The sequence below is a fragment of the Trachurus japonicus genome, chromosome 5, assembly GCF_045865225.1.
Source record: "Trachurus japonicus isolate A0001 chromosome 5, Traja_1.0".
NCBI classification, from domain to species: Eukaryota; Metazoa; Chordata; class Actinopteri; order Carangiformes; family Carangidae; genus Trachurus; species Trachurus japonicus.
In genome coordinates, this window is record NC_140911.1 from 36998058 (window position 1) to 37007839 (window position 9782).

At 40.8% G+C, this 9782-nt stretch overlaps 1 protein-coding gene across 1 annotated transcript; it reads right to left on the reverse strand.

Annotated features, from left to right (window-relative positions):
- Window positions 1-955: 955 nt before the first annotated feature.
- On the reverse strand, window positions 956-6210 carry nmur3 (neuromedin U receptor 3). The gene is made up of 2 exons (XM_085778104.1): window positions 5309-6210; window positions 956-1386 (listed from the first exon to the last, which is right to left on the reverse strand). The coding sequence occupies exons 1-2, from the start codon at window positions 6156-6158 to the stop codon at window positions 956-958; spliced, it is 1281 nt and encodes a 426-aa protein (XP_085634230.1). The 5' UTR covers window positions 6159-6210.
- Window positions 6211-9782: the final 3572 nt, after the last annotated feature.

Consider the following 9782-nt stretch of genomic DNA (forward strand, 5'->3'; position numbering starts at 1 on the left):
TATTAACAGAAGTAAAATTATATATATATATATGTATATATATATATCATAAGTGGATATCTTTAGACATTTATTTGTATAGCTTTTAAATTAGGCATTGCACAAGAGCCATAATCACTTTTTCATATCTGCAATCACAGTGAACAACAGCTTACCAATCAATCACATCATGTACATGATGCCTGGATATTCAACAAGAGGCAAAACAAGATTAGTGAAAAGCTCGCAGCACAGCATTATGTTTTTTTTTTTGTTTTTTTTTAACAAGTTTCAACAAAACACTAGAAACAAAACCTGTTTTCACTGCCCAGCAACACATCTCTTTTTTCCCCCCGATGAATAATCAAGTTTGACATCTTTTTGTATCAATCAGATTACATTTGATTGTCTCACTGGGTTCACTCTATAACGCAAAACAGCACTTATGGTATAAGACAGCGGGTGGGGTGTACAGGCACTGTTGTCCATTATAACAAAGAAACCAAGTCAGCTCAAAGTATGTACAGGCGCTATAATGACATGTTACAGCTTTAGAGGAATAGTTCACTTGAGCACTTTCTTGGTGAGTTAGATGAAAACCACTGTCACATCTGTAAAGTAAACATGACCTCACTTAGCTTAGTAGAAAGACTAAACCCAGACTCTGTTCAAGACTAAAAAACAATGCACCAACTCTACTTTTAAAATGTATTTACATTCTTGAGTTTCTTGGGTTTTACACAAATTGAACTTGTGAGATGTGCAGATATTAATTATTAATTATTAATTGCCAGCTGTTTCCCCTGTATTTCCAGTCGTTACGCATCTGTAAATTGCTGGCTCCAGCCTGGGTGCTGATTGGACAAATATGAGAGTGGTATCTATCTTCTCTTCTAACTCTCAGCAAGAAAGTAAATAAGCTTATTTGAGTACTCTGAAGTTCAGCTGCTTGTGAGCTCTCCCTTATCAAATCTCATTAGAACACAGAGGTCTTGCAGGTCGTCTCTTTACATGCACATGTGAGAACTGCAGTGTCCATGGTGAGTGTAATAGCAGGAGACAGCAAAGGGATGAAAGCATTAGAGTCGCTGGCCTTAGCCTGGACTCTGGAACCTGAAGCAGAGGGATGCAGTAAGATTTTAGGGAAGGGAGGTGAGTCTCTGACCGAGCTGTTGTCCTCCGTATGGGAACACACAAGTTCTCGGAAAGACTCCCTGAACCGTGTGGAGAGCAGGCTGTAAATGATGGGATTAACCGCAGAGCTGAGGTAGAAGAGGACGCCCGACAGGATGTGGACATACTGATAAATATTGTGCATCAAGTCGGTCCACTGGCTGATGGAACTCCACAGGAGCCGCTCGATGTGGAAGGGCGCCCAGCAGACTCCGAACACAGCCACCACAATCGCTAGAGGATCAGGCCAGAGAGAAAGCAGGCTGTTAAAACAGGTACCATAGTTAATACAGGGCCTTTCTTACTGCTCTCTCCCATGTTATTTATAAGACATTTTTGATTACATGTTTCCATTCACTAGGAAGATCAAAGGAGACGTCCTCAGAAAAGCTGTTTAAATGGAAAGACAAGGTGAAACATGCTCAAAACACCAGCCCCTACGAAGGATTTGTGCATAGTGGATGAAAGGACATTTATTCAAGTACTGCACTAAAGCAGTCTAAGGGCCCCTTGACAAATTTAGGGCCTTCTCAGACCTGGTATTTACACGTGTCTCAGGTGGACAGCTCGTCACTTCACATCTGGCATTTCTCCTGTGAACACTGCAAATAAACACATATGCCTTGTGTCAGTGGGTTCGTTGGAGAAAGAGGCAAGGAGAGGGCTGAGCCAATCAGCTCTACAATGATATTAGGTTTTAGCCATTGGAAATGGTAATATATTTCGTTATTTCATTCCATTATGAAACTCTAGTAGCACTAATTAGAGCTGTAAATAACAAAGGCCTCACACTGTGGTAATGGCTCCTTTTCATAAATTAGCAATATTTCACACACAGGTGACTGTGCTCCTTCTCAATGGGCTTCAATAGTTTTTTTAATAGCTTATTTGACTCATTAATTAAATCCGACCGGCTTTCTGAAGACATGTACTTAATGTATGCAGCCTTTGTATGAGCTTGAAGTCTGATAGTGTCTAGCTGTAGTGGACTTTCCCCTGGGCAGTCTGAGCTTCAGTCAGGAAGATCACTATCACCTGTATAGTACAGTATGTCACGTTGCCTGCTCTGAGACTGCAGAGCCTGTTGACGATCCTCTCAGGCTTTAGTTCAATTAAAATTGTGGGAGCTGTTGCCACAGTGTGCTAAATTATCTTTTCCCCCATTCTTGTTTGTAGTTGAACATATTTGATCTACACATGTCACTAATTAGAATGTGGCAGACCACCAGAATCACCTCACCTCTCAAAAGCATCGTTGGTGCATCTTGAGTCCGTTTACACCTGACCTTAGATCTCACATACGATCACATCAAAAATATGTGGAACCTTTGTTTTGTTTTCCTGCCCAATTAATTATCTCACACTAAAATCTAAAAACTAACTCATGTCACTTACTGTAATGTTTTCAAAGAAAATGTCTTCAGAATCTTGAAAAGGAAGCAGTGTGCCATTTCCATATAACCAGTCTTGCTCAGGAAATTTGCATACTATCACAATTTACTCTAAAAAAAAAAAAAAACAACAACCTACAATATTCCTATCCCCCTCCACCATCCCTGTAAAAAGCATTAAATTGGAAAGTTGTATAATTCTTAAGCATCATAAAACACTGGGTAATACTGTATCATCAGCATCGATTTCCACCTTGGTCCTAAAATATAAATCTGAATGCAAAATCCTGCAGGTGTAAAAAGTCTTTTTCACTTATTTCAATCATAACTATTTCTAAATGCTACACTGCTGAGTAGAGGAGGACGAGCAGCATCAAGAGAGTTTGTGAGATTTGCCAGTCTAATCCCTATGAATAATGTTTTTTTTTGTTTTTTTTCCATTTTGCCCCCTTAAGTATTACTGAAAGGTTGGAAAAAACAACTTTTTTCCACATTTATATTCTCTATCATCTTGTTCCAGCTCCATCTCACTGAAGCTATGTAATGTTTACACTGAGTGAAATATTCACCCCCAAGTCCAAGTCTGCTCTATAAACCCAGCACGCATCACATATTCTAGATATCTTTTTTTCTTTTTTGCAAGCTTTGAATTTGGGTAAATTATCACCCAACCTTAGCTCCCCATACCCCCATACAGAATTTTCAAGTCATTTCAACATATTGTTTTGGGTCTTTTTTTTCACTCTAACTGCCTTCAAGATAAAGCAGCCATCTGTTTACAGCAAATCAAGCTCTAAAAAGCCCACTGCCTACTGCCTGAAAGACAAATACAGTCATGACTATCTGGCAAACACAGCGGAGCATTTATCAGAAAGGCCAATGTAAGGAGATACTGGAGAGAAGAAGAAGGAATCCTGGATTTCCAGTCATCACACACAACACCATCTGAATGACTGGTAACCTAGGCCGAGCTCAGACCTGGTATTAGCATTCATCTTGCATGATCATATCACAAGCGGAGAGCTCTGAGGTCAGATGAGGTGAACACATTAGAGATGTGATCACTGATCACAGGTGGTCTGGGCTGCACGTGTCTACATTCTTTTAGCAGTGTGAACCCAAATGCATCCTGGGAAAGCGGCAAGCTCTAGAAATAACTGTTCCTCTTCTAATTGCAATTAGTATGTGATTGAAACTACGAGTTAATCCCCAGACTCTCATTTAAAAAATTTAACATTTTAAATTTTTCATCAGAATTAAATAAGCCTGGTACAAAAACTGCTTTGGTCTCCATGGCAGATCTCATCATTCAGGAGCACTACTGTGTGAGGGTGAATTTGATTTATACAACTCCACTTTTTTATTTTATTATTACTATTTTAATTTTATTAGGGTTCAAAGTTGCAGGCGTGGCCACTTTGAGTGACAGGTAGGTGAGCATATGCCTGCAACAAACCAGCAAGGATTTAAGTCTCAGCTCCAAACATGGTAAAAATAAAGTGGTCACTATGGGTCATCATCATCATGCATCTCATGTCCAGTGTTATTTACAGTCTGTGGTCCAGGGCCAGGTCCACCTCAGCTCAACTCAGCCTACCTACCCCTCTCTGCCACAGTTTCATAGGAAACGGAAAATATATTTTGATATTTCAAAAGGATAACACATTATTTCTCTGTTCAGCTGTGCTCAATGCAATAATGACTGAAATAATTATCTAACCCACCCCCTCTCTCTCCTCATCCTCCTTTCTCGCACACAACACGGCTGTCCATCTGTCATCGTCAGACCGGCTTTAAACAACAACACATGTGTTTGTTTGCATATAAATCGGTGAAATGAGATCCCATCACAAGTGGTCACTCAAGACGTGTGGAGACTCATTCTAGCACCATGTGTGGACAGACGCACTTAGAATCGACCACTTGTGATCAAATCTCCGTGGGCCGCATGTTAATTCCCCATCAGAGCAGGGCCATGGTCAGCATGTCATTAACTTTATAGGTTGAATGTAAGTGGAGGGCCAAGTCAAGAGGACAAAATGTCTGTTAATCCAGGTTGAAGAATTGTTCTACAATATAAAATGATCACTAACGCTGAGGTAGTGCATTATCTATCAAATCAACCTTCAAATCAGCTTCATCAAGACTGTCCAGTGTGTGGGAGTGAGAGCAGCATGTAAACAAAATCAAACAACCCAGTACTGTTTGCACTGTTTGATGAAGAAATACCTGGCCTCATCTTTTTTCCTACGGCTCACTTCAAACCAGAGAGGCAAGCACAGGCAGAAATCCTTGAATGTATGAGGGATTACTTTATGATATTGTGCGGGTGTTGGATTCCATCACTTGAGCTGCTTGACTAAACACGACCTTCATGATGGATCAAATCAGAATTCAATTCAGTACCAGCTATTTTTGTTCCCTGTTGCAGGAAGCATTATCAGATGATCGATCTGTTACTTTAGAGCAACAAATCAATTATCTATGAAATGGTCTACTGTGTGGTGGACTGTAAGAACTGTGCTAACATTGTATCAAATCTCATAAAGTTGCAGAGCTTAGAAGATGAGAAATAATGGTAAGTCCCTACAGAATACAAATGATCCAAAGAATGGACAATCCTCTGTCATTACATGCTCGGTGTTTGCCTCTTTGGAAACATGTCTTCGCATTGATGCCACAGATTAAATGGGATCTGCTTTCACATCCTTGCAGCCTGTCATGGCAATGCACGTTTTCTGTAGCAGGAGAGAAAGAAAACTCACCAAGCATCTTGGTCACCTGTTTCCTGCGCCCACTCTCCACACTGATCTTCCTGCGAGTGTTGCTGCTACAGTTCTTTCCCAGGTTCTTGCTGGGCTGCCGCGTCTCTCTGCCCAGGTGAAGACCCATCACCAGGTACAGCATGCTAATCACCATCATGGGTACAAAATAGAAGCACACGGTGGTGATCTGCATGACCATGTTGTAGATCCACAGGGGCTTCAGCACAGTGCATATGGCCGACTCCTCCATTTTGTCTGGCAGGTAGAAGATACCGTGAAGCGAGGTGTTGGGGATGGCACAGATCATGGATACCACCCACACGATGGTGATGACCTGCTTGGCGTGCTGGTTGGTTGACAGGTACCGCGTTTTGAGCGGATGCAACACAGCTATGTACCTCTCCACGCTCAGAGCCGTCACATTGAGGATGGAGGCGAAGCAGACCGTCTCAAAGAGGAAGGTCTTGAAGTAGCAGCCGCCCTCGCCGAAGGGGAACGGGTAGTTCTGCCACAGGTCGTAAATCTCCAAGGGCATCCCGAACAAAAGCACGAGGAGGTCGGACACGGCCAGGCTCACCAGGTAGAGGTTGGTGGGGTTACGCATCTTCTTGTGCTTTGCTATCACCGCACACGTGAGAAGATTTCCAGACAAGCCGGTGAGGAAGATGAGAAGGTAAACACTGGTCACCGGGAGAAAGAAGGGAGATCGTTTTGGACCCAGGATGTCAAACAGGTTGACTTCAGTAAACTGGTCGTTGGTGGTGTAATTCCCAGTGCTGTTTAGTGGCATGCTGGTATCGAGGTACAGTTTGGATGAGTCTGAGGTGGAGCCCTGCGAAGAGACATTCATTTCAGGAGAGAAGAGCTGGAGCGACGACAGACGTCAACACATCCTGTGCTGAGTTGTGTGTTGGTTCAGCACCAGAGACCTGCTATAAAGAGAGAAACAGAGAGAAGACAATGATAGTGAAATTACTTTACTTCATTAACAACCCTTTGATAATGCTTTTTTTTTTAAACTTTCATAATTTTTCGTGCAGAGGCAGTTTGAAAGACAGCCTCCATCCCGCCCCCTGGATTGAGCTGAGGTCTACCGGTCGTATACATTTTAATGATATAGTCTGGCTTGTCAGGCTACTCTGACTGGCAATTCATCTGCAGATTATGAATATTCAAATGGAGTAAAAATGTCAATTATAATTCCACAGAGCCTAAAACGGTGTCTTTAAATTCTTTCACCATCACTAAAAACCCATGGTGTTTAGTTTCAAATCTATAAAACCAAGCAAAAAGTAGCAAATCTTCAAATCTGAGGAGAAAAAAGGATTTTGTTTTTTGTTTTTTGTTTTTTTTGACTTGAATTGATTTTAATACCTATCTACTCCACCATCAATTCACTAATAGTTTCCACTGCAGATTATCACTCAAATAACAAATTAAATCTGGCATTCTGACCAATTAAAACAACAACAGATGTTTCTTCTATTTTTTTTTCAAGGGATGAATGCCAGAAAGTGAAATGGAGGCCAAACATTTTTAGGGCAATATCATATTAACAGCCAGCTGTTACACACTGTCCCCAAAATAATTAAAACACACTTTGAATCTGTTTTGCATGTGCATGTGAGGCACACATGGATTTATTTATTCCTATCTGGGTTAAAAGAGAATAATTTTCAGCTCTGTTGTTTGAGAAATAAACTTTCGACTGTGAACTTACGATGTTCACAGCACATAAGAGCCTATGAAGTGTCTTTTTTCACCAAATTGAGTCATTTTAGCAGCAGAACACCCGGCACTTGATGACGAAAACATTTTTGTTGGTCACGAACAATAAAGAAGCAATTTAATGAACAATCTAGTCTTTCCCCCTGTGGTTTGGGAAATACTGCTTTTACTGTCACAGTAATATGGCTCATATCATTCTCATTAGGTAGGGACTAGTTGCGGATAATTGCTGTTATATTATTACACACACTGTAGCCTACTAATTATGTTGCAACATTTCATGCAAAGACCCAAGGTTATGTGACTAACACTGTAAGACAGTGTGATCTGCAAAGGAATCAAGAATGATTGTCCCATATAATGTTACCTTAGCCTGTTTGAGGCAACTTATATATTGTATCTTCTAATCTTCTAACAGCCCATAACTTTAAACTTTAAATCGTGTGTTAACTTAAATGTTAAATATATAGGCTACTACTTAATACTAGGGTTGAATGGAGCACAGACAGCAGTCACAAACAAATAAACAGAATGAGCAGGATTTGCTATGACATCAGAAAACAATAACTTTGTTGACAATATTTCTAATAAAAGTGAAATGCTCACCTTGATGCAGCTCTGCCAGCCGTCTCTCTCCGCGCGCGCTCTCTGGGCTCATGGTTGTAAACGCAGAAACAAACGGCGCCAGTGAGCCAAAGAAAAACTGATTAGCGGAGGCAAAAGTTGACGTTTTAGGGCGCTGCAGAGATTAGAAGCAGGTGGAGGGAGCACACAGAAGGATCCTGACTGAGCTGCAGCCAGAGATTAAAGTGGTGAGATGTTAGAGGGAGAGAGAGAGAGAGAGAGAGAGAGAGAGAGAGAGAGAGAGAGAGAGAGAGAGCGAGCTCATGAGATCACGTATCTGTGTCATTTGTTGTACTGTAGGATGACGAGAACTAGACAACAAAAAGACACAAAAAAGGTAAATGAAAAATGCATTAAATCTTGCAGTTAAATCAATTGTGATTAGATAAATGTGTGTGTGTGTGTGTGTGTGTGTGTGTGTGTGTGTGTGTGTGTGTGTGTGTGTGTGTGTGTGTGCGTGCGTGCGTGCGTGCGTGTGTGTGTGTGTGCGTGTGTGTGTGTGTGTGCGTGCGTGCGGCGTGCGTGCGTGTGTGTGTGTAGGATAGGCCTGCACAGCATTAGGATTAGGGTTTTTTTTTTTTTTTTTAAATAGGGTTTGCTAACCCTGTAGTGGAAAGAAATAACATGTTTAAGAAAAAGTATTTTATATTCTACTGCCATGTAGCGTTGTTTATTATGCAGATGGCATTGGGGATAAAGGAGCCCTTGTCAATCTTGCTAGAGGAACTCTATAGCGCCGCCCTGAGGGAAGTTGTTCAAATATGAGGAACTGCATAGCACCAAAGACGGTTTAGACAGAGTTGTAGGACCTGTCCCATTTCTCCACACTTGGCTGAGTGTGAGGGTAAGTCATAGAGAGAAAAAAAATAATTATTTGATAAAAGGTCAAAATTAGCCATAAAGACAACAAAATGAGATTTAAACGTCATCATGAAATAGAAAGTCAAATTTATTTTATTGAAATGTATTTGGTGTGGCTCCCGATGACAGCAGACTTTCATGGCAAATACTGATCTGGTGCAGTCTGTGTAAGTGTGGGTAAAGTGCAAATCCTACTACACTTGTGGTTGTTAGAGAACACATTTTCGCACAACACTAAGCACATGAACGCACACACCAAGTGCCCAAGCATTAAAGTGTAATCAAGTAGGTAGAGTATCTTTAATAGCACACAGCCACTTTAGGAAGACTTTTTTTCTTCCACTGAAGTTAGCACGCTAACAGCTAGCCCTGGCCCAGCTATAGCTACAGTACAGTTTCTGATAGTGAATCACTGTGAAGGTGTAGCCTACCTGTACCTCCAATATACCCTGAGGGGTCACATGTTCAAAACCTCTTGTATTATACAGTAAGGTTATGGCCATTTTACACAGAAATAGTGTTTGAAATTAGTTTCAAACCCTCCCCTTTTCATATAACAATGCAGCACTGCGTGTGTCACAAATGTATCATTTTTTAGTCAGTGTCACAACAAACTAAGGCTAAAAAAGGGAAAACGTGGGCTGGCCTCAACTAAGCCACGATGATACCACTGTCATGGTAAATTTAATTTCTGAACATCAAGGTTAACACTCATTGTTTTTTTAACATGCTGTTTTTATATCTCCTAGGAGGAGACACCTCCACCAGGCCTATAATTTGTTCAGAAATGTTTTCCTGGAGTGGATGAGCCCTGCTGCTCTGTCTGACAGCATGGATGTTGTGGGCACACATAAATAGTGTTTGTGAGTGTTAAATGAGTGCGTGCATTATTGTGGATTGGTGCATTCTTGTGGGAAATTACTTTTTAGCAATCAACATAATTTGTTCAAATTGAATCTTCATATATTTGAAAATCATGAGCCATTCATGTTATAAAGACAACAATGCCCCAAAGCTTTTGGTGTGCAACAGTCAGTTCAGAGATTGAGAAAATGTTTAATTTGAGTTTTTACTTTTTCCAAGTTCATTCACAGCAAGAACAAACAACACAGAGTCACAGTAAAAATCTACTTTTTCATTGGGTAAAAAAATGCAGTATTATAATAGTCGACCTGTGTGTAACTCAAAGAGTAAAGAATCTCCTCAATCTACTATCATATAAGACACTCTCTCTGGCTGCAATTTATTGACACTGAACCCT

Bases quoted from the DNA above. Each gene is read 5' to 3' on its own strand.
- nmur3 (XM_085778104.1), bottom strand. From the start codon at position 6,158: ATGAATGTCTCTTCGCAGGGCTCCACCTCAGACTCATCCAAACTGTAC. The intron at 1,387-5,308 runs GTGAGTTTTCTT...CTGATCCTCTAG, and splicing joins ACAGGTGACCAAGATGCTTG to CGATTGTGGTGGCTGTGTTC.